Raw genomic sequence first — 25441 nt, forward strand, 5'->3', positions numbered from 1 at the left:
AAATTGCTTGTGATGGTCTCTGGCAAGGTAGAACCTATGCCGTGGTGCACAGAAGCTTAACGTCGTCATACACGATATCTCGCTGTGGCTTGTTGCCAGGGCTGGTTATTTATAATGTGCATGTCTAGACTCACACACGTTCTTGGATCACTGTGTCAAAGATGTATAGTTTCAGCAGTTGGGTCTGTATGTTAGTCGTCTATTAAGTTTGAAAATCTGGCACTAACGTCCAAGTTCCCCTTTGTGCCTTTGAGCATGACTTAATAAATCCATGGGTTGAAATTATATCTGTTCCATAATATTGCTAAATGGAGATTGGATCTGATAAAAATGCATTCAGTCTTTTAATATGCCTTTCCTCTTTCCATTTCCCAACTCCCATGGGCATTAGGATTGGTTTCAGCCTTTATTGCCTTTTACCTAAAATAAGACACAATCCTGTCTAAAAAAAAATCATTTTTTAAAATTCATTAAGCATTTCTTGTCCCTTGCATGCAAAGTCTCTGGCTAAGTGCTATGAGAGATAGAAAGATGAATCAGATGTAGGCAGGCCCTGCCCACAGGAGCCTTGAGTCTAGTGAAAAAGAAAATGATAGAAGGCATACAGTAACTGCTGTGTGATGTGTTATTCAAAGGGAAAGAATATTTCTTTCAAATGGAAAGTTTGGTAAGAGAGGAGGAATTTGAGATGAGCCTTGAAGAATTATGAGTAGAATTTTTATACGCAGAGACAGAGAAAGGATTCAGAAGAAGGGAACATTAAAGACAAAAAGTATGGAGCCAGGGAACACATGGGAAGTGTTTAAGGAATTGTGCAGAATCAGACTTAAGAACAAAGGGCCTGTGTAAGGCAGTAGCAAGAGAGAAAAGCAGAAAAGTCAACAGGGACCGTGTAGCAGGGACTTGAAATTCCAGGAAATAGAATTTGTTTTAATCTGAGAGTTAATGGGAAGTTATCCAACATTTCTCAACAGAGAAGGAAGTATTACCTTGAAATCCTGTAACATTCCTTGGTTACAGGATTTATGAAATATAGCCTATTGCCTTAAATTTTTTTCATATTACTAGAAGCACTATATACCATGTTGCTCGTTTACAGACCATCTTTTTTTTTTTTTTTTTTTTGTGGTACGCGGGCCTCTCACTGTTGTGGCCTCTCCCGTTGCGGAGCACAGGCTCCGGACGCGCAGGCTCAGCGGCCATGGCTCACGGGCCCAGCCGCTCTGTGGCATGTGGGATCCTCCTGGACCGGGGCACGAACCCGTCTCCCCTGCATCGGCAGGCGGACTCTCAACCACTGTGCCACCAGGGAAGCGCCCCAGACCATCTTCATCTAGACCAGGGTTTCTCAACTGCAGCCCTATTGACATTTTGGTGCAGATAATTCTTTGTTGTAGGGCTGTCCTGTGCATTTGTAGGATGTTTAGCAGCGTCTCTGGCCTCTAACCACTATATGCCAGTGGCCTCCCCTCTCCCCCAGTTGTGATAATCAGAAATGTCTTCAGACATTTCTAAATTTCTCCTGGGGGGCAAACCTGACCCCATTTGAGTACCACTGGTCTAGACACATGTATTGCATTTTTCTGGTGTTCTGGGCATTGTTAGACTCTTAAGATTGCCAGATCTCAGAGTTCCTTAGACATTCAATCTATTGATGCTTGAAATTTGGTACTAAAACATGCATCTGATCTTGAGATTAAGGTACTTTGTGCGTGTTGGAGTTAAGGAGCTGAACTGGGCATCAGGAGACCTGGGTTCGGGTTCTGGTCCTAGCTCTGCCACAAAGAGGTTGTATTACTTGAGTGAGACCGTGTCCTCGGTAGCCTGATTCCTCATCTCTAAAATCACCAGTGCAACCTCTCAGGCTCTTTCTAGCTCTGATTTTGTGTCCTGATTTCAAATTGACCCCAGGGCTTTATTCTTTCATTTTTAGAAAGGTAGCACAAACAGAATGAAGATGTATATTAACCAATAAGGCTGACTAGAGTATTAAATAAGAAAGACAAATGTTTTTTCCTTAGTGCTTAATTGTACTAAATACCATAACTTTTTTTCCTTTTCTAGACTATTTAAAAAATCTCTTAGAAGACGCTGGAGATTACAGAGACACTCAAGGTAAACAATTTTTGTGGTCTCATGTGTTATAGAAGTTTTTATATTATGTTCATTTGAACCTGGAAAGTAAAAACGTAACAAAACCCGTATACAAAACTGTGTTTTATTCTTAAGAAGACTTTTTAAACTCTGTTTTAGGCAAATTAAAATAGAACTAGATAAAGTGGTGCTGGATGCAGGTGAAATTATAGGGGCAAAAGATGCCCATGGTCAGGCAGCCATTGGAGCCAGCCTCCTGAGACAGTGGTCCCAGCATAGTCTGTTGTCAGGGAGCTTCATCCTCCTGGGCTCAGTCTGTCTGTGCTGGGGTGCATTCACCTTCTCTAGATGTCCACTGCTTTCAAAAACAGAGATTGAACCAGTTGATCTGCAAGGTTCTTTCAAGCTTTAAAATCATGAGTCCGTGAAGTGACCAAACAACACAAATTAGAGATAAGGTCTAAAATAGTCTATTATTCTGGGACTGCTTAATGATGGGCATTAGCCTTACCATCCTTCCACCCCCTCACTCCAGTAGTACTTAAGGGAAACAGTCCATTACAATACAAGGGACTCATTGATATTCATGGGATACTGCACTGTGTGTGTCTGTGTCTGTGTGTGTGTGCATGTATGTCTGCTCTCTCTCTCTCTCTCTCTCTCTCTCTCTCTCTCTCTCTCTCACACACACACACACACACACACACACACACACACACACACACACGAGGATTTAGTTCTGTTTAGGAGAGTAGTGTTTCTTTTAAATGTCATAGGTATATCCCTGGTTCTAATCTACAGAAACACATTAGACAAATCCATCTCCACGCCATTCATTTTATGAATTTTGATCACATTCTTGTGCATCCTTTACATTATCAGATTACAAAGCTGAAAGGTTTTTAACCCATTTTTGTAGAGATTCTTATTCATTCTATTAATCATTTTTACTTCTTCTGTAACATCTTTTATTCGCAAGTGTTATGCTTTTAAAGGTGCTTTTTTAAAGGAAAAGTTTGGAGTGGGGGACATGACATGCTTCTTGTCTCTGGTTAACATATAATTTAGTTGAAGAAGAAAGTCTGTGATAGGGACTTCCCTGGTGGTGCAGTGGTTCTGACTCACGCTCCCAATGCAGGGGGCCTGGGTTCGATCCCTGGCTGGGGAGCTGCATCCCGCATGCATGCTGCAGCTAAGAGTTCGCATGCTGCAACTTGGGAACCCACGTGCCGCAACTAAGAACCGGCATAACAAAATAAATAAAGAAATATTAAAAAAAAAAGAGAAGAGTCTATGATACCCGTCAGATAAAGAACAAAGCAGATAGCTTTAAAGTAAGGATGCACTTAGCAGTATAGAATCATTTGGAAGACGGAGGAAAGTGTGAGGATTGAAGAGGCAGAGCTTTGCTTAGAGGGAAGTAGAACCAGAGATGAGTTGATGAGAGATGGTGGACGAGAGGAAGAGTGGGCATTCCAGGTCAGAGTCTGTCTCATGAAGATAAATATCTTAGACAGATTTTAGCAGATCGGGCCTCAAGAAAACATCTGTCCCAGGGCTTCTGCCTTCAAGGAAAGTGAGTTATTAGCTCCATTTTGCAGGAAAAACAAATACAGGGCCAGAAATTAAGGAGCTTGTTTAAAGAAAATTACACACTTCAGCAAAGACATGGCTTAGGATAAGCAATGAACAGTGATGTGCACTGTATGGCCAGAGGCAATGCAGTAAAGTGATGAGATTGCCCAAAGGTGAGGGAAAATGAGACTAATATACCTTCGGAAGATAAGCAGAAGAGTTAAAGGAACAGAGTCACCAGGGCCTCTTAAAGGGATGATATGAGGAAAGTAGAATTGCAGAATGGATGGGGGAGGTCAGAGCTTGGAGGCCAGGTGACCAAATAGCAGCAGCTTTATTACTTCATCCATTCATTAAATTTTAAAGCTTTTATCCCTGTCTGCTGGAGGTTCAAGCAGGCCAGAAAGCAGGGAATGTGTCCAGGGTCACCTCTTGAATATCTGCCATGATGAGTGCCAGATACAGTAAATTCTGATATGTGGTTTGAGTCTCTATAAGGATATACAGCTTTCCTTTAATAATGATGATAATAATACATTTAAAGACTATAGAAACCTCCAGGGTTGGTACCAGAAAGAGTATCCCTTGGTAGGTATAGTAGCTGGACCAAAACACCTCAAACCCTTTCTGGAAATTGATTTTTTTTTTTTAATAGTCCTTTTAGTGATGATTACTGTCATTGCCACACCAGCCTCAGAAGGGCATGCTTCCTTCTTTAACACTCTTACCAGTTTTTCTCAATCGTAGGGCTTCTGTCATACCAGATAACCGTCTTTGTGTGGATTTCTAATTAGCACTGCAGGATGTTTAACATCCCTGGCTCCTACCCATTAAAGGCCAGTGGACCTTCCCAGTCATTGTGACAACCGAAAATTATCTTATACATGTCCAAGTGTCCCTAGGGGAACACTACTGTCTTGAATTGAGAACAACTGTAGCCCAAAAGGAGACAAAGCACAGACTTTTTCCTTTATATCTAGTTATGAAGATGACAAGACTGAAGCATTCAAAAACATTTAATAAAGGCAAAAGGTTAGTAAAAAGAATAAGACACAGGTGAAGCTAAATAACCCAACTCACAAAATAATGTATGTAATTTCCTAAGGTCTAGTATGCTTCCTTGTGGCATTTCTTCCCTCTTGGGATCAGACTAAGAGAAGGCAGCTAAGCCCTGACCCTCTTAAATAGCTGGTCCTCATAATTCTGGTTTCCTATCCCAGGATCCTTCTCTCCCAAGGCAGTTTATCCTGGAATGGTCCTCAGCTTCCAGGTAAAAACCTATTCATCCTTGTAAACTTCAACAGAATAATCAACTCTCAGCACAAAACAACCCTGATGTTCATACTATTGATACACATGGTCTGTAATGTATCTTTAGAGTCTTTCTTTGGCCCATTGTTTCATAAGTACTGTTTTTCCTTGGTTTTGTTCTCATTGAACCGCATTGCCTATATTTCTGCCCACTCACGGTTAACTGATCTCCTGCAGTGGTCCGTGGCTGTGAACTAGCCGTCTTGTTGTCTGGAGTTGCTCAGTGTTGCAATTCATTGGTAATGATAGTGATTGAATGCCCCTTCTGTTCCTACATATTTTAGATGCCCTTGCCGTTGTTATAGAGGTAGCCAACCACGCCAATGACACCATGAAGCAAGGAGTAAGTATCTTCATTTCAACGGCTGCTGTACTGTTGAACCTGGGAGCCCGTGCCTTCATATGCTGTGCATTCTCTTTCTGTAGGACAACTTTCAGAAACTTATGCAAATTCAGTACAGCTTAAATGGACACCATGAAATAGTTCAGCCTGGACGGGTAAGTGTTTTAGACTGCATTTTGCAAACTTAATACAATGGATTTAGGCACCGTTTGTAGCTGTTTTCATTTGAGTTATGAAAATAGGTTATTTGTTATTGTTACTCTTCAGTGACCCAATCTGGATCAACTAAGTTCATTCTATCCTTTCAAAACATTCATGATTTAAGTCATTGTGACACGAAGTCCAATTCAATTAGGAGAACGGCAAGGGACCCCACAGAGTATCTGATCAAATAGGATCATTTTATTGTGTAATGCTAGCTGACCTCACACAGCTTTAAAGACAATTTCAATTAAAATCTTTAATGTAAGAGAAGATTATGAGGGGAGGGAGAAAATTGGTATTTTGATGTTCTTCATAGAGCACAAAAGTGACTGAGGGAATGAATTCAGGGAAATTACAAAGTGCAATTGTCAGGATGTTGGCTATGCCTCAAGATCAAGTACACACTCAGTCAATTACATTTCAAACCATATGGTACCCCTGGGCTCAGTATTGGAGTTATGAAACTCTGCTGGCTTATCCAATTCCTAAATGACTTACAGGGTTTAAAAAGAAGCCATGGCTGTAAAAAGTAACAAGGAAACTATGTCTGCCCAGCCTCCACACAAAATAATTCTGGGGAACGAAGGTCGAAAAGGAAATTACATGTATATGTATATTGTAGTTGTGTTGGGAGGGTACTAAATGGATGTTTGTTTGGATGAATCAGGTTTTTCTCAAAGAAGGAATTCTGATGAAGCTATCTCGGAAAGTCATGCAGCCCCGAATGTTTTTCCTGGTAAGTGGCCACGTGTGTTTCTGTTGAGCCCGAGGCAGGGATAATTGCTTAATGAAAGGAGACGGTTGTTCAGGACAGATAAGATTGGCACATTCAGACAGCAGTTTTAGTAGGATCTTTGACTGGCTGGATTGCTTGTTTGCATGTCAAGTATAGGAAACAAAGTCTTGTATGATACATAACTAGAAATTCACTTCCTTTTTGAATTAGTTTATTTCATCTCTGATTTGGAAAAATTGATTCAATCAGTGATTTGTTTTGGCAGATTATAATACCTTAGGTGGGATTTAGAATTTAGAAAACGTTAAATCTGTTACAGAACTTGGAAAGAAAGCATATTTTCTAGAAGTTGCCTTCTAGTAATATTCTAATAGAACATTCTAGGTGGTTCTGGTTTTATAAGCAGAATATAAGTATTATATTCAGAGATTTAAACAAAGAGGTAATATTGTTCCTTTATTCCTGTATCTTACCAATATCTTTGTAGCTGAAATTTGTTGCTTTACTTTGTCCTATGAAATGTTTCTACTTTCAGTTTAATGATGCTCTGTTGTATACAACACCGGTGCAGTCCGGGATGTACAAACTGAACAACATGCTCTCGTTGGCAGGAATGAAGGTCTGTGCATCTGTTAGAAGATATATATATATATATTTTTTTTTTTTTTGCAGAAGATATTTTTTTACCCAAATGTATTTAGAGAAAAAGCCCTAAGATAATCATCTTCTCATATCCCTATCTCTTCTCTCACCATGTGTTACTGTTCATTTATTCATTTTTGTAGTTACTTGTTCCCTCATACATTAATTGAGTCATAAGATATTGAGAACTACTATACTGAGAACTACTATAAACAAAATGTGTTATCGGTTTAGTGAAAAATATAAAGATGAATTGAAGCATGATTCTTTTGTCTCCACCTCTACTCCAATCCCTCCAGGAGTTTAGCAACTAGTTGGGAAGCTAATACGCTGCATATCAATACCTATAAAATAGATAGTAATACACATCACTATAAAGGCACAGTTAAAGTTTGTGGGAGCTCAGAAAATAAAGAACGTGCAGCTTTTGGTGGGACATGGTAGAGGGATTGGTGGTAGTTAGGAAGAGGGAGACTTGAGGAAGTCTTTTTGGAGGAAGAGCCAAGAGCCTTACAGAATTGGTCACATTTGGCCTCGCTGAGATGTAGGGAAAGGCATTCTAGGTACAGGGAATAGTGTGAGCAAAGGCCTGAAGGTGGGGAAGTTGGGCCTTCATGTATGTGGGTATTTAAATTCATCTGGAGCACAGAGCAGATGAGGGAGAGTGATGGTAGATCAAGCTGCATATAAAGGCTGGGGGTGGCTGTCAGCAGTGGGGGCATTGGGCAATTTTAGCTATGCTTCAGCAGTGAGGTTTTCAATTGGATGAGTCTGCTCAATCATTTTGTTTTCTTCCAGGTCAGAAAACCCACCCAAGAGGCATATCAGAATGAACTAAAGATTGAAAGTGTAGAACGTTCCTTCATACTCTCAGCCAGGTAAATTTTAAAAATGTATAGGTGAACATTTGTCAGTATTGCGGAGTCAAACATTTTCCAGCAGTTTTCACATTTAGGTTAACTAGTAAACTTATTTTTTTTCCTTTCTTTTCTCTCCTAATACCATGCAGTTTACTCTTGATTTACCATGTAGGTGGGATGTCTAAAAGCTGATGCAATAGTGTGCTAGAAGTACAAAGACTAAAATGTTCCTCTGAATGGAATAATAATGACGAAAAGTGCTTTGCTGATCATTTTTTTAAAGTGGTTATTTCAAGTCATTTTACAGTGATACGTAATGTTTTTAAAAACATCTATTGCTTTATAGTTTACTAGGAAGTTTTCATGTAGCATTCAGAGGTCATAACAAATCTACTGAGGTAGGTGTCATAAAAAGGAGGAAGACTAAGTTACAGAAAAATTGAGTTGCTTTCTTAAGGATGCATAGCTGGCAAAGTCAGGATACAGGTAGAAACTTTCTGCTTTTAAATCTGTTGTTATTATGACATACCACATTGCCTCAAATCAGAACCTACAGTGACATATGTGTAAGTCAAAATATATTACCATAATGTAAATCAAGTACTGAGGAAACCTGGGGCTGTGTGACTCATACACGCATATTATTCAGTTTTGGCTGAGTGGTAGAAGTGCATGTGTGGGAGGATTTGACTGGTGAAGGGAGAGCCGCCAACAGCCACAGCTTGCTCCATTGCTGAATCTGCATAACAAGTCTGGGCGGCTCTCAGATCTCACCTTTGACATAATAAAAATAGAGCAAACATTGATGTAGCGCTTACTTTGTGCCAGGGACTACTATCCTGAGCACTTTCTGTGTATTAATTCATCAAATCTTCACAATAACCTTTTAAGGTAAGTTACTACTATTATACCCATTTTATGGTGAAAAAAGCCAACCAGCTGTTAAGTAGCAGAGCAGTGGAGCTGAAATTTGACACTAAAATTCATCTTTTAACCATTCTGATATTGCCTGTGTCTGTGGATGTCAAGGACTCAGACCAAATGTGCTAACTTCCCAAATCAGACCGCAAGAGCATCTCCCTGGGTCGTGTCACTCTTCTGAAATGGAATGGCCACTGCTGCCTGACACCAAATCTCAGGATGACAGGAGAAGACAAATTCCTGTATTCAGGGTTTGTCAAGTGCTTCCCAGCTACCAGCGAAAGCAAGCAGGGTTCCGTCAAGGGAGGGGGCACCTGAAGCATCCTCCAGATCAGTATTTAGAAAGTGAAAGTAGGGGAATTCCCTGGCGGCCCAGTGGTTAGGACTCCGCACTTCCACTGTAGAGGGCATGGGTTTGATCCCTGGTCATGGAATGAGGATCCCATACGTCCAAAAAAAAAAGTAAATGCTTGATCACCTGGAACTATACCCTTTTCTTTCTTTCTTGAGTTTGAACAAAAGTGCAAAGAACATCAAGTCCCTGTACATCAGGCTCCTGGCAAATACTTAAGCCTGGTTCTTAAAATCAAGAGTTATTTTCAAAGATCCGAAGAGGACATGCCTATAGGGAAGTTAAGTTTTCAGTTACACTTAAGTTTTCTAACTAAAATAGGCTTTTATAAAAACAAAATTCTGTTTATTAAAAATTAAACAATTCAGGAAATGATGGTTGATCTTTCTTTGGTTGCCTATCAGGTAAATATCTGGATGTCGAGTGTTTTTTCAGATGGGCCTCCTAGACCTTAGTAAGATCATTGGATTTTTAAGTATGATGGGAAACCATCCAAAGGTTTTAAGCTAAGAATTGGTGTGACCTCATTTTTATTTTATTTTTTTATTTTTTTATTTATTTTTTTTTTGCGGTACGCGGGCCTCTCACTGTTCTGGCCTCTCCCGTTGCGGAGCACAGGCTCCGGACGCGCAGGCTCAGTGGCCATGGCTCACGGGCCCAGCCGCTCCGTGGCATGTGGGATCTTCCCAGACCGGGGCACGAACCCGTGTCCCCTGCATCGGCAGGCGGACTCCCAGCCACTGCGCCACCAGGGAAGCCCTCATTTTTATTTTTAAAAGCACACACTGTCTGCCTTGTAGAAGCAGACCACCAGAGACTAGAGTAGAAGTTGGAAGACCAGGTAGGAGGTTGTAGATGGTGATGTCTGGGCTATAGCTGTAAGAAATGGTTCAATCAGGTAGAGCCAATCAGGATGGAGTGAATGTGGGGTATGCAGGAGAATGATAAAACTGGAAAGTTGTTGATAAAAGAAAAGTAAATTTCCACAGGAGGGTTAAGGTGGCATGCAAGAAAGGGAACAAACACATACTAAATGCCACCCATATGCCAGGCTCTCCTTCTGAATTCCCCCAACCACACTGAGGTACTGTGTAACAGGTAAAAAAGGGATGGAGGCCTCTTGTGATCTTGCTCCTATCTGCCTCACCAGCCTGATCTCCATTCACTCTCCGTGTCACCAACCCCACCAAAGCATGGCATGTTCCATCAGCATGGATCTGCGATTGATTCTCCATGCATGCCAGCCTGCTTCACATCCTTCTTCCTTGCACAGGTGGCCTCCTCCACCTAGAATGCATCCCTTTGTTCAAGAAGTAATATGGAGCGTCTACCCTGGGCCAGGCACTTTGCTAGGCATCAGGATACAGTGGACAATGAAAAGGGCCTTTCCTTCCCTGAGCTTACAGTCCATTAGGAAAGACATACACTTAGCAAGTATTACCACCGTCAATTATCAGGGAGATTAAGTAGTATACAGGGAAACTACCAGGTGCTATGAGGCTGTAAAACAAGGGATCTTAAATTAGATTTGGTGGAAAAAGGGCAGTTAGGGGTAGCTTCCCTAAAGTCCTGTGTCCATTGAGTTAAGAAGGATAAGTAGGTGTTGGATAGCTAGGCAGAGAGAAAAGGAGGAGGCTCCTGGCCATTAGGAACAGTGTGTACAAAGGCCCTGAGGTGGAAAGGGACATGGTGTATTCAAAGAACTAAAAGGCCAGTGTGTCATGAACATAGCAAATGAGAGGGAGAGAGACCCAAGATAAACCTGGAGGGCCAGGGAGAAAGATTATGCAGAACCGTCTTGTGGATTTTGGTCTTTAGCCTAAGAGCCACAGGAAACCACTGAAAGGTTTGTACAAGGGAATGATGTGATCGTTTTGGCATTTCTTAAAAGAATATCTGGTTGCTCTGTGGAGGATGGTTTGGGAGGGGAACTGAAGGAGGCGAGTAATGGGACAGAGAGAGGCAGAAGGAGTGAGTCTCCAGCCTGTACAGCGTATTGGATTGCTGTGATAAGGAAAACTGGGAAAGGTGCAGCTTTAGGAGAAAAATCAGGAATTTAGGTTCAGATGTGCATATTGAATGTGTGGTGCCTATAAATCGTCAAAATGGGGTCATCAAGGAGGCAGTTGATGTCAGGAGCTGGATGTCAGAAGGAAGACGGGACTAGAGGCATATCCTGAGGAGTCATCAGCCTCGAGATGATGACCAAAGCTAGGAGACTGGCTGAGGGTGCACAGGGAGACCACAGAGCTCCCTGTCAAACACCTGTAGTTGTTCCAATAGCACCTTATCCATCACCTCTGCAAAGCCTTCCCTGCTACCCAAATAAGGTAGTTAACTACTTCTATGTTACTTATCTATCTTACATTTATTATATCATACGGTAATTTTTACCTGACTTTATGTCTCACGTCAATTAGATGTGAGCCCTTGCAAGTGAAGTGTACTTTGTGTGCCCAGTTCATGGTGTAGTACCTGGCCCATAGAAGGCTCCCAGTAAATGTTACTCAAATAAACTGAAGTGATGTGGCCTTTGGACCTCAGAGTTGCATCCCACAGTTAACACAAGAAGTAAATAGTGTGGCAAGGTCTAACACACCAGAAATCTCTTCTGTTGGAGAGTTTTTCCCTTAGAAATTATTTCCATTCATTGGGGAAATGGTGCTTGTTTAATGCAAATTTGCTATCTGGTAATGTCCACATTCCATAAAGAAAAGAATACTTGGCTTAACTGTCTTTTTCTGTGAGGAAGATGCTGATTCTTCTACTAGCCATGTCACAAAGGCAGAGCTAGAACGTCTCCACTCGACGCTGTAGGCAAGTGTGTGTGGTCTATGAGAAATGTGTTATCAGCTGATAAACATTGTTTTGGCAGAACCCCACACAAGAGAGAGCCAGGAATGATTAAATGAAAGAACAGCATATGTGACATGATTTGCACAGTCGAGTCACATTCCACGTGCTCCCAGGGCTCCAGAAAAATCAGACGGCAATCCTCAAATTAGCCATCTGCCTCTTGACTTTCTGTTCCTTTTTCCAGTGAAAAGTTGGGGAGGGAGAGAGGGCAGGGGAGACAGTAATATTTTATGAATGTTTACTTGGAACCTGAGCCTGTGTTCTCATAGCGTAGTCCTTCAGAGAACAGGAACAGAGGCCAGAGGTGACATGGTGGTGAAGGGTTCCATCCTTAGCCACACTTGGATCTGATACCAAGTCACCATTTAGTACAGAGCCTGTTATCTAAAGCAAATTATCTAACAGTTCAAATCCTCACATGGCTTTTCTGTAAATGGTGATGGTGTGTGACGTTGGGATTGGGGGAATGGGGTGTAAGATCCAATGTATATTCCATGGGGTACCTCTGAGGATGAGAAGTGATGATATTTGCAAAGAAAGCATTCAGCATAGTTGGCTGATACGTAGTAAATGTTAAATCAGCGGCAGCTAGTTGGGGCAGCGATGATAGAATAGTAGAGGTAACTGAGGCAGGTTTTGTTTGGTTTAGAGAGAGAGGGGCTGTTCTATTTTATTTTGGTTTTGGTATATAATGAAACTTTGAGAAATATACTAGTTTTAAAATTTTATTTGTAAACTGGATATCTTCCTTTTAACATCCATATGAGTGCATTTTCTAAAAGGCACTGAAGCCATTTAGTAGGAAGATACATTTCTGAGAATGATTATTGTGGGGAAGGTGAGTGGTTTTTAAAGTTAGCTCCTTGACCTGCTCTGGATTCATCAAAATAGGCCTATTTGTATCATTTTCTGTGATGGAATTTTTCATTTTAGAGTCATTATTTAAAAGTTAAAATATACTTAAAATTAGAATGAATAATACAATGAAACTGCATATTCAGTCACCCAGACTCAAAAATTACCAAGATTCTGCCACAAATTTTCCTGTTTTCTAAAGTACTTCAAAACAAATTGCAAATATCCAGTCATTTTACTCCTACCTACTTTAGTATATGCTTCTCTTAAAAAAAGGAGAGTGCACATTTTCTTATACAATCACATTCTCATTATTATGATGGGTTTTATCATGATAGAGATTTAAATTTATTATTAAATTCTGTCTCTCTACAAACACACACACATACACACACAATACCTAAAATGTGCCTCTCCCTCTTGAGTATGCAAAACAAAATGGGCGATACCAGTGATGATTCTGAGTTACCATAGAATTTGTTTTAGAGGGAGGTGTGGTTGCAAAAACAGAGAACAAGAATGTGTTTTTCTGAGCAGGCTTTCCCCCTATTTCGCCCATTTCCATCTACATTCGAGTTGCATAGCTCCTGATGAACTGAGGGTTAAGAACAGAAAATGTGATGGGCCGAATAGGTAGAGGAACCCTAACAACCACTGAAGGCTATTTCCCTTATTAACCACTCCTTCAACATCTATTTATGACACCAAAAATACGTTTCCTTTACTCCAGTGCCCTTTCTAGAATATTTAGTAACCTAAAAATATTTAGTATTCTGTGCTGTAAATTTGGATTTGAAACTTGATTTCTTGGAATATTTTTAAATTCTAGGATTATATCTCAGGAAACTCCTTGGTTATATAAATAATCATAACTATTAATTGCATGAATAGCCCTTAAACCAAACAAAAATACCTCCAAATTTAGAAGACTTCAAAAGCCATTCAGTAGAAAGCGGTATTTTTGGAAAGAAAAAAAGCATTGTGTTTGCTAAAATGCCGTGTGTTCTCTAATGCCTGCTCTGATTATTTGTGCACGTAAACCTCAGAATTGTTGCCTGTGACTAGCATTGTTGGAGGGTGGTGGAATCTGTTGCCATGGCAGAAGGAAAAGACGTAAGAAAAAGGCAAAGAATAAAAGCTGACATCTGGTTGATAGAACTTTCTTTTGCCCCCAACAGTTCTGCCCCAGAAAGGGATGAATGGCTAGAAGCAATTTCCAGGTCAATAGAAGAGTATGCCAAGAAAAGAATCACATTCTGTCCCAGTAGGAGTCTTGATGAGGTATTGTCTTTTCCTTCTTATGTTTTTGCAGTGCATTTCAAATAGTTTTTACCTTAAAGAAACTTTTCCCAGGGGTTTAGAAAAGCAACATGTGTTTCACAGAAGGATTGGAGGTGTGTGCGTAATTTCAGAGCTAAATATTCATTCTGTTAATGTCTAACTACCAGTCTATGATAGCATATAGTGCATTCATATTTTTTCTAGTTATAAAACCTCATTGTAGAAAATACAGTATAGTTTAAGGAAGAAACTAATTGGCTGTTATTGCACTACCTCAGGCATCTTTTAAAGTTAATTTTGCACTAGAGGATTGTTGGAATGTAGCTAATCTTAATATCCTAATAACATGAAAAATATGATAGCTCATATTTCATCCACATCCTTAATGATACCATCAGCATTGTGAGCTGCCAGTCCAAATAAAAAGGCTTGATGCTGTAGCAGGCAGTGTGCATAGAGATAATCAGAAGTCGTTCTTCCACAGGCTGACTCAGAAAATAAAGACGAAGTTAGTCCTCTTGGATCCAAGGCTCCCATCTGGATTCCTGATACCAGAGCTACGATGTGTATGATCTGCACAAGTGAATTTACTCTGACCTGGAGACGACATCACTGTCGGGCCTGTGGAAAGGTTAGAGAGGATCACACTCACCTCCCTTGTGATTTTCAATAGCTCTAAGCTGTACATAACGAAGAAGCATGTTTCTCCTTGTAAACCATTGGGGGTCGGGGGAGACATTGAATCGTAGGTGGTATCTCCTCTACATATTTAGGCACAAGGCAATCTTATTAGGGAACTTAGCTCTTCCTAGCCCAAGATTACTTCAGAATGTCCATAATAGATCATGTTCATTTTTTAAAAAACTAATAAATTCAAATTAAATAGATGCTCACATTTACAGATAATTATTGAAACTGCATTTATCTAAATACTAAGTTCTTAGTAGGAGGAAACTTTCAGTGTTGAAGTTATCACTAGTGATGTTTCTGAGTCTTTGTGATGTTTTTAGTAAAATGAGCATTGTAACAATGACATCAGAGAGTTACTATAAAGATTTAATGGGTCTTATTTAGACAGCATTTAATCTGGGCCAGACACTGGGAAGAGGCACAGCAGAGGTGTTCATAGTTGCAGCAGTGACGATGACAATGACGATGATGACGAAGATGATAAATACAGCTAACACAGGAATTCCTACGCACCGGGCACTGTTCTAAACATTTTGCACATGTTAACTCCTTTAGTATATTATTATCTGTAGTAAGCACTCAGTAATAATCTGTGGCCTCTTCAAGTGTGGTATTGTGTGTGAGTCCCCTACAAGCCTGAGCTCCACTGAATTTTTATTCAGACTCAGTGACTATGAAAAGGTTTTGAAAACTAGACAGAACTATAAATTGTAACATAACTGATGGTTTAGATACAAAGGTTATTCTAAATGAAATAATTCCAATGTGTTTTCAGATTGTATGCCAAGCTTGTTCATCCAATAAATATGGATTAGATTACCTGAAAAATCAACCAGCAAGAGTATGTGAACATTGTTTCCAAGAACTGCAGAAATTAGGTAATATATAAGTAAAGATTTAATTGAAAATTCCATTATTCCCCAGATACTTTCAGACAACCTTCTGAAAGAATCATCTTAGGCACATTAGCAATATGATTGGTGATACTTCTCTCAAAATATTAAGTATCTTGCTTTCTTAACTTAGTGAAGCTTTCTTAACTCATATTTTGTGGTAATTCCAAGAAAGGTTGGACTGAAACTTATTTTTACTCTGAAAACGGTTTTGCTGAGGATCCTGATTGTAGAAATGTAATCACAGGATAAAATGCTTGGAGTAGTTACAGGGGAACTTTAACTTCCAAATAATTTTCAAGTTTCTAGTTTCACAACTGTGTGCTCATTACAAATCATTTTTATCGTATTAGTAAAGTAATTCTCTATGGAAACATACTAGGTGGCACTTTGTTAGCCTTATTCTAATCACTTGGACTGATGTAGTGAGGTTTTATTTTACATCTAAATGTGCGGCTTTTCGCCAACTACAAAATGATAAATCAAATCTGCCTGTTCGTTATTTGCAAGTATCCATCCCTACAGTTAAGGGGAATGCAGTTCAGGTCTATATTTTGGGACGAGATCCTGAAACTTAAAGGATCTAAATTTTTAAAAGATTATCCTTCATGTTGATGAAGAATAGCTTTTCATCATCAATGAGAATATCTAAATGAATAACTAGATGATATGCCATTTCAGAATCCATATATTTATAGAGGAATTGTTTGTTATTATCTGTATACATTTTCCAAAAAGACACGTTCACCTAATCTTTTGCCACCCTTATGTTCCTCCCTTTGTTCTCCGGGTATATAATATAGGCTCAAACATTCAAAATTCATTTTTGAATACTCCTCCCTCATCACACACACCCATTTGGTCAGTAAATCTTGTCAAATTTATGTTTGAAAAACCTGTCTTGCTCTTGAATTCTTTATCCACCTCAGCCTTAACAAAGCCTTCATTATCTTTCATGTGGACTACTGTCCTAATTTCCTAACAGGTTTTTCTGCTGCAAATCCTTCCTCTTTCCTACTGCCAGATTTATTTTTCTAAATTCAGTCTGCTCGTGTTACTTCCCAGCCCAAAAGGCCTTTCTTTGATTTCCCACTGCCTAAAAGACAGTCCTTAGAACCAGCCATTTTTTTCCCAGCCTCACCTCCAAATAGATGAACTAATTTCATATCTGTGTGCTTTTGCTTATGCTGACTTGTCTTCATGGACTGTTCTTCCTCCGCTTTTTAGCTTGGCAAACTCCTACTTATACCTTAATGCTAACTCAAAACTCTCATTTTCCCAGCTTTCCTTGAACCTCTGCAGTGAAAATTAATTACTTCCTCATCTTGTCTTATAGTCCCTTTTCTAGCATTTTGTTCATTGTAATATTATTTGGTCATGTATCTAGATACTAAATGATGTTGTCAGTTTGGGTTTTTTTTAAAGTCAGGAGGGAAATTTTTTCAATTTTTTTTAAAGTTGGTAGTACATAAACATGTTTCAGAATTCTTAAGGCACAAAAGGTCAATCCGTTCATATGGCTTGCAGTTAAAAAAGTATAAAATCATAGACAGTGGGAAGTCTTCCTCCCACTCAGCTTCCAGCCTGGGGAAGTATCATAAGTTTCTTAAGTATCCTTCCATGGATATTTATGCAACAACGTTTATTGATTTGGATTAAATTGAATTGCAGAATGCTTACCATTGGTTATATAAGTGTACCTGATTTGTTTTAGATCACCAGCACTCTCCTAAGATTGGATCTCCTGGAAATCACAAATCTCCTTCAAGCACCTTATCATCAGTCTTACATAGTATTCCATCAGGGAGGAAACAGAAAAAAATCCCAGCTGCTCTCAAAGAAGTAAGTGTTTCCATTAGACTTGCAACCTGATAGAGGCTGAATTATTCATACACTTATAATACAATATTTTTCTTTCATAAAGGAAGACGTCATTTCCCAGCACTATTAAGACATGCATTGTAATACTGGTGATGGATGTGGTTGAGGCCTCACGATCTTGCTTGATCTCCCTTATGACCTGAGTCATTTAGAAAATGCCTGTTGAAAGGTTTGGAGAACATTTTATAGCAATGATAGAAAGGAAAGATAACTGGGACATGTGTGAATTTTTAAAATTACTTTGAGGAGACCCCTTCCTTTCTCCTTTGAGGTGAGGGAAGAAGTCTATAGAATATTTGGGGCATTTTATTAGCATTTACTCATCTGCATGGCTTGTTTTTTATAGGCATTAGTTGGTTATATACAGCTGATATCACTGATAGTATGTTGTTCTTCCTTTAACTTAAAAGAAAAAAATTTTAAGTGATAATAGACTATAGAGTTAGACCTGCCATTGGAGTAAATCCACAGGCATCAATGATATCCTATCCCAGTTCCTCAAATTCAGGTGTTCAGTCAGCCAGTGTCAAGAATTCAGACAGTCCTGCCTTTCTGGTCACTCCTATTTTGATTTTTGTTAATTAGTTCTACCCATGCTAGTTTTGTGGCCAGGAGAGTAGTTTTAAATTCTGTTCTCTTGCTTGGTTGCTGTGGAGGTCTTCTATCATGGAAGAGCAAACAGCTCTAAAAATTTGACCAGGATCATGTTTCTCATGTAAAGTTGAGTGTATTTCATCATGGCCATTGAAACACTAGGAAGTGATTTATAGCCAATCTCATGATATAGTAAAAATAGGACTTACATACAGTTCCATTTGCCAAGTTTCATGTGGAACTGGGTAAGCCAACTGAATGAATACCCCTGAACTGTATTTCTTCCATCACACAGTTCCTGAATCTAAATGTACATTCAAAAACCTTAAGGTTCTTAACCAACCAAATTAAGTTCTCTGTAATTTTTCACCTCTCCATGCTGATGTCACATTTTATAAATATAATTCTTACCTGTGCTCCCCTCTTTAGTCGAAACTCCACTGGCTACCAAAACTCGTTATGGTTTGTAGACTAGACTCAACCTAATTCCAATCCTTTTTTGTACATCTTTCCACCCAGCCACACAAACAGGCCTTCCTGGCTGCAGCCATTTCTCCCTTGGCTCCACTGGTTCTCAAAGCATCCTCCAGAGCGGCAGCAGCACCGCCTGGGAACTTATAGAAATGCAGATTCCTGGGCCCACCCACACTGTATGGAATCAGAAACTTTAACCAGCATTCTTGGTGATTCAGATATATGTGTACTAAAGTTTGAGGGCCATTGCCTTGCTCCTTTGTGGTCACACGGGGAAATTTATCCAGTTAAGTGCTATAAAAGTCAAAGTAGTCTCCTCAGAAAGCTGTGTTTTTTTGGTCTTTTTTTAAAAAACTGAGGTGAAATTCACATAACATATAATTAACCATTTTAAAATATACAATTCAGTAGTATTTGGTGTATTCACAGTGATGTGTAACTGCCATATTGCTCCAATTTCAAAACTTTTTCATCACCTCATAAGAATACCCTGTGTCTGCTAAGTAATCAGTCCCCACTACCCCCTCCCTCCAACCCCTGGCAACCATGGATCTGCTCTATGTATTTGCCTATTCTGGATCTATCATATAAAAGGAGTCATACAATATATGACCCTTGTGTCTGGCTTCTTTCACTTAGCACAGTGTTTTTGAGGTTCATCTAAGTTATAGCATGTATCAGCACTTTGTTTCTTTTTATGTCTGCATAGTACTCCTTTTTATGTATGTACTACAACTTAGCCATTCATCGGTTGATGGACACTTGGGTTGTTTCCACCTTTTGGCTATTGTGAATAATGCTCCTATAAACATTTGTGTGCAGATTTCCATGTGGACTTATGTTTCCATTTGTCTTGGTTATATACCTAGGAGTGAAATTGCTTGATCATACAGTAATTCTGTGTTTAACTTTTTGAGGAATTAGGAAGTTGTGTTCTTATTCTAGTGATGTTCAGTACATTTTTAGAAATTCCTCTTTTTTAGAATTACATACATTCAGAGCCTCAGCACCCTCAGTAATGGCGGGCTGCGTCTCTTGAGTTGGATTTCATTTATTTTTTATTTTTTAAAATTTATTTATTTAATTTATTTATTTTTGGCTGCTTTGGTTCTTCGTTGCTGTGCATGGCTTTCTCTAGTTGCTGCAAGCGGGGGCTACTCTTTGGTGCGGTGCGCGGGCTTCTCATAGCGGTGGCTTCTATTGTTGCAGAACACGGGCTCTAGGCACGCGGGCTTCAGTAGTTGTGGCTCATGGGCTAACTAATTGTGGCTCGTGGGCTCTAGAGCGCAGGCTCAGTAGTTGTGGCACACGGGCTTAGTTGCTCTGTGGCATGTGGGATATTCCCAGACCAGTGCTCAAAACCGTATCCCCTGCATTGGCAGGCGGATTCTTAACCACTGCACCACCAGGGAAACCCATTTATTTTTTAAATAAATCATTGGAAGGAAAGTTTTGTGAATCAATTAGGTGATTAAGCTGGTTAACACCAACTTTGCTTTTAAAAAGATTATTTAGAGGACTATGTATGACTATTTAGTATTGGGATTAATCTTTTATGGCTAATAAATTAATTGTAAAATATTCCAAAAGAGTAATGTACAAAATATTTTGGGCAATGATAGTAACACTTAACATAAGTACATAGTGGGTATCCCAATGTGACTACATTTTAAGAGAAAACTCCTTTGAATGTAAACATTTTAGTTTTTTTTTTTTTAATTACTTAGTAGTCTTATACAGGGATGTTATTTCTGTATACAAATTTACTTGAGAGATATTTCTAATTTAACATTAGATATAAATTTTCCACTTGGGACTTCTCTGGCAGTCCAGTGGTTAAGACTCCACGCTCCCAATGCAGGGGGCACGGGTTCGATCCCTGGTCAGGGAACTAAGATGCCACATGCCACCCGGTGTGGCCAATAAATAAATAAATAAAATTTCCACTAAACAATATATCATCCTTTTTATGAAATGTATAAGAAATTAATACAATTACTACATGATTAAAGATATACTTTAAAATTCATAGACCGCATCTCTATTAGTCTTCTATTGCTTTGTACCAAATTACCACAAATGTAGTGGCTTAAAACAACACACATTTATTATCTCAGGAGCTTAGATGGGATCTCTTTAGGGCGGCAGTCAAGGTGTTGGCCAGCATTGAGTTCTCATCTGGAGGCTGACTAGGGAAAGATCTACCCTGCTCCTAGGTGCTGCCCTTAGCTCCTTGCCACGTGGGCCTCCGCACACGTCTGCTTACTTCTTCAAAGCCAGCATGGTAGAAAGTCTCTAGAGCCAGTCTGCTAGCAAGATAGAGTCTTATGTAATGTAATATAATCATGGGAGTGATAGCCCATCACCTTCACCATATTCTGTTGGTTAGGAGCAGTCACAGGTCCTGCCCACACTGGAGGGGAGGAGATGCTACGACAGCCTGATTCTCAGTGGGAAGCCACCTTGGGAGTCTGTTCACCATACCACCAATAAGGCAGTTCCTAAACTTGGCTTTTATATCTCTATTTTTCCTATATTTAAAAAGAGAAAAGTTTCAACTGCCATATTATAATCACTGAAGGCTTAGTGTCTTTTACCTAGAGATTGAAACACTTTCAGCCTTTTATGAAGCAAAACAAGCTTCTTTTCTTTTAGACCAAAATTTGGGGAGCAGAAACTGATCCTTAAAGTCACCATTAAGGGACTTCCGTCGTAGTCCAGTGGTTAAGAATTTGCCTTCCAATACAGGGGACTTGGGTTCGATCCCTGGTCAGGGAACAAAGATCACACATGTCACGGGGCAACTAAGCCCGCGTGCCACAACTACAGAGCCCACATGCTCTGGAGCCCAAGAGCCACAACTAGATAGAAGCCCGAGTGCTGCAACGAAGAGCCCTCATGCGGCAACAAAAGATCCTGCGTGCCGCAATAAGACCCGACACAGCCAAAAATAATAAATAAATAAATCGTTTTTTTTAAAACAATCACCATTAATAGTAGAATTTTCTGGGAATTCCCTGGTGGTCCAGTGGTTAGGACTCTGTGCTTTCACTGCCAGGGCCTGGGTTTGATCCCTGGTCAGGAAACTAAGGTCCCGCAAGCCATGCAGGCATGGCCAAAAAAAAAAAAAAAGAATTTTCTATTTACTTTTTTATTGATAAAGTTTTTAGAAATCCAGAAAGTTATTTCAGGAACTGAGTTAAAGGTTTAAGTAATTTTCCCTAACACCCAAAATAAGAGGAGCAATAAAGAATATATACTGTCCCAAAATACAGCTTTAAAAAGGCATTTTTCTGGAGTGGGTGTGGAGAAAAGGGAACCCTCTTGCACTGTTGGTGGGAATGTAAATTGATACAGCCACTATGGAGAACAGTATGGAGGTTCCTTAAAAAACTAAAAATAGAACTACCATATGACCCAGCAATCCCACTACTGGGCATATACCCTGAGAAAACCATAATTCAAAAAGAGTCATGTACCACAATGTTCATTGCAGCTCTATTTACAATAGCCGGGACATGGAAGCAGCACATATACACAATGGAATATTTCTCAGCCATAAAAAGAAATGAAATTATTTGTACTGAGGTGGATGGACCTAGAGTCTGTCATACAGAGTGAAGTAAGTCAGAAAGAGAAAAACAAATACCGTATGCTAACACGTATATATGGAATCTAAAAAAAAAATGGTTCTGAAGAACCTAGGGGCAGGACAGGAATAAAGATGCAGACGTAGAGAATGGACTTGACATGGGGAGTGGGAAGGGTAAGCTGGGACGAAGTGAGAGGAGAGTGGCATGGACATATATACACTACCAAATGTAAAATAGATAGCTAGTAGGAAGCAGCCACATAGCACAGCAAGATCAGCTCAGTGCTTTGTGACGACTTAGAGGGGTGGGATAGGGAGGGTGGGAGGGAGATGCAAGAGGGAGGAGATATGGGGATATATGTATATGTATAGCTGATTCACTTTGTTGTACAGCAGAAACTAACACAATACTGTAAAGCGGGGCTTCCCTGGTGGCGCAGTGGTTGAGAGTCTGCCTGCCGATGCAGGGGACATGGGTTCGTGTCCCGGTCCGGGAAGATCCCACATGCCGTGGAGCGGCTGGGCCTGTGAACCATGGCTGCTGAGCCTGCGTGTCCAGAGCCTGTGCTCCGCAACGGGAGAGGCCACAACAGTGAGAGGGCCGCGTACCGCAAAAAAAAAAAAAAAAAAAAAAAAAATACTGTGAAGCAATTATACTCCAATAAAGATGTTAAAAAATAAAGTGGATGGATCTTAAAAAAAAATAAAAGGCATTTTTGACATGTGGAATTATTATTCATCTTCTGGCAACCGAGAAAATACAGGTGAACCCGCAAAGAAACACATACATGCAAGCACAGTTAAACCAGGTAAAATTCTGGAATTGCTTCTAAAAGGAAGGATTTTATGCTCATGGCATGGCAGTATTCAATTTGTACAGTAGCAGATTTTGAAAATAAACAATTTCATTCTGAAACATGATATTCTTATTATGGTTATTGCTTTCAGCACCAATGATCAAAAGCAACTTTGTGATTTTAAATTTTGTTTTTGTATGAAAACTATTAAACTGTGTGTGGGGTTTGCTTACCTAGGTATCAGCGAACACAGAAGATTCTTCTATGAGTGGCTACTTGTACAGATCAAAGGGCAATAAAAAACCTTGGAAACACTTGTGGTTTGTCATAAAAAATAAAGTGCTATATACGTATGCTGCAAGTGAGGTAAGATCTGAAATCTAAACATGAATAATTTGAGGGTCTTGTTTTATAATGCTACCTGGAAATAATTACAATGTTTGCCTAATTTATTTGTTTTGTCTCTGTTTTTTGTTTTACTTTGCTTTGGGAGGGGGGGAGATGTTGCTGTTATTTTTGACATGAACAGGGTCCTTGTTTTGTATCTAAAGAGCTCTTACTCAGAAATGTTAGGAATTTTCCATAGTGTTAAAATGTAAGTTTGGGGAGTGTCATGTGACTACTGACTACTTCACTAAAGGCAGAGGTTCGGTGGGACCGGGATATATCGCCTTTCTGAGCTACATTTTCTACATCCATAAAATGAAAGTAATATAATTACTTACCTCCTGTGGTTGTAGAGAAATAATGTGAAATTCAGTGGGTATGAACACGCTGAAAACTGTCTGGCACAGTGTCTGGCTCATGGTGTAGGTGGGGCAGGGGTGTCCCAATAAATATCGTTGAATAAATGAAAGGTGAATAAGTTGCTAGAATTACCATTGTTTTATATATATGTATTTGAAATTAAGTTAGAGTTATATAGATCAAGAGTTTGCAGATCTGAATTTTGTATCAACTTAGAAACCCATCTCCTTTTGTGTCTTTGTAAATTTAGGATGTGGCAGCTTTGGAGAGTCAACCTTTACTAGGATTCACTGTCACTCAAGTCAAAGATGAGAATTCAGAGTCGAGAGTATTTCAGTTACTGCACAAAAACATGTTATTTTATGTATTCAAAGCAGATGATGCTCACTCGGCTCAGAAGTAAGTAATTTAGACATATTTTTCTTTCATACATTAGATTTCAAGTTGTTACTTTAACTGATTGATTTTAAAAATAACCTACTTCCATGCATGGAAACAACGAAGAATTTAAATCAGACGTACAATTTAGAAAGAATTTAACGTATTATTCAAACTCTTTAGAATTGTTTTAAAGACAGGCAAGAGTATCTGGAATATTTTCAGGAGGCAGAGAGGAAAAGAAAATAGGTAGTTCTGTCCAAAATATTTTGTGTACACATGACCTTCAAGGAAGCAGCATGATTCTCCTCTGCTGAAAGGAAGGGAAGCTGAGGTTATTTGACCTCTCCTCCAATGAGGTTAAGAATCTTCTCTTGAAACATTCTGGGACTTTGGCAATCCAATGATTCAATTGTGCCATGGAACAGCAGGGGTTTAAACAGCTGCTTGCTGACTTACTCCTTTGGGGAAAAGGTCAAACACATTAAGAGGCTCCCATGCTGTTCCCAATGACTGAGTAGAAAGAAATGGATATCATTTTAGGTGGAAAAGGCTGAAATAGTCTCTTCAAAATTCCAACAAGAATATTTATTTAGATGTCATGAGATGGCTTAACATAGAGAAGCATATCTCTGTGAAACTGAGGTCCTTTCTGAACAAAACAATTCAGTTCGCCTCCCTTTCATTTGATTTTCATTTTGGCCTCACAAAATATACATTTTGTTTTCACTAAGAGGTGCTCATGTTTTCTCAATAGGCTTTAAAAGTGCATGCAGATCAAAAAGAATACTTTAAATAAGCCAGGCTTGTCATTTCTTTAGGTAGTTAAAATTAATGTACCAGAATTATATATGTTCCTGAATAATAATCAGGTACTTTTGAGTACTGAAGAATATTTTTAAATTATGACACAACTATTGTTTCTTTAAAAAATAGTTACTTGGGTAAAATAGTAATTGCCCTAAAATTCTGTTGGATATTATATTTCTCATCATTTTTACCTGAATTCATCATCAAGCTGATAAGCTTTTGAATATATATCTTTATGTCATTAAGTTGACAAGATAGAAAGCCCTTCAAGACAGAGCTGAATGTAGTTGGGTGAAGGGTATGAGCTTACTTGTTATTTAGAATTAATACAGGCTAATTTATAAATTTCTCTTTAGGTTAATATCATATGCGTTGCTGTATTTAGAATACGTTATACATTATATTATAGAATTATAGAATATTAAAATTATAGAATTATAAATTATAGAATATTATATAGAATATATAGAATATTAAATTTATAGAATATAGAATTATAGAATATTATAGAATTATAGAATTTTAAATATAGAATATTAAAATGTGTTATAGAAT

The 25441-nt window shown here is 39.1% G+C and overlaps 1 protein-coding gene across 2 annotated transcripts in view; it reads left to right on the top strand.

Annotated features, from left to right (window-relative positions):
- FGD6 (FYVE, RhoGEF and PH domain containing 6) overlaps positions 1-25441 on the top strand; it is a 111790-nt gene that overhangs the window by 82755 nt on the left and 3594 nt on the right. For both annotated transcript variants that reach the window (XM_079936000.1, XM_079936001.1), the window contains exons 9-20: positions 2065-2115; positions 5265-5323; positions 5407-5478; positions 6195-6263; positions 6799-6882; positions 7704-7783; positions 13928-14030; positions 14515-14661; positions 15496-15598; positions 17328-17455; positions 23189-23317; positions 23949-24097. In XM_079936000.1, the coding sequence (XP_079792126.1) occupies positions 2065-2115; positions 5265-5323; positions 5407-5478; positions 6195-6263; positions 6799-6882; positions 7704-7783; positions 13928-14030; positions 14515-14661; positions 15496-15598; positions 17328-17455; positions 23189-23317; positions 23949-24097 (1174 nt within the window). The remainder of the gene's footprint in view (positions 1-2064; positions 2116-5264; positions 5324-5406; positions 5479-6194; positions 6264-6798; positions 6883-7703; positions 7784-13927; positions 14031-14514; positions 14662-15495; positions 15599-17327; positions 17456-23188; positions 23318-23948; positions 24098-25441) is intronic.

The sequence above is a fragment of the Stenella coeruleoalba genome (assembly GCF_951394435.1).
Source record: "Stenella coeruleoalba genome assembly, chromosome: 11".
Lineage (NCBI taxonomy): Eukaryota > Metazoa > Chordata > Mammalia > Artiodactyla > Delphinidae > Stenella > Stenella coeruleoalba.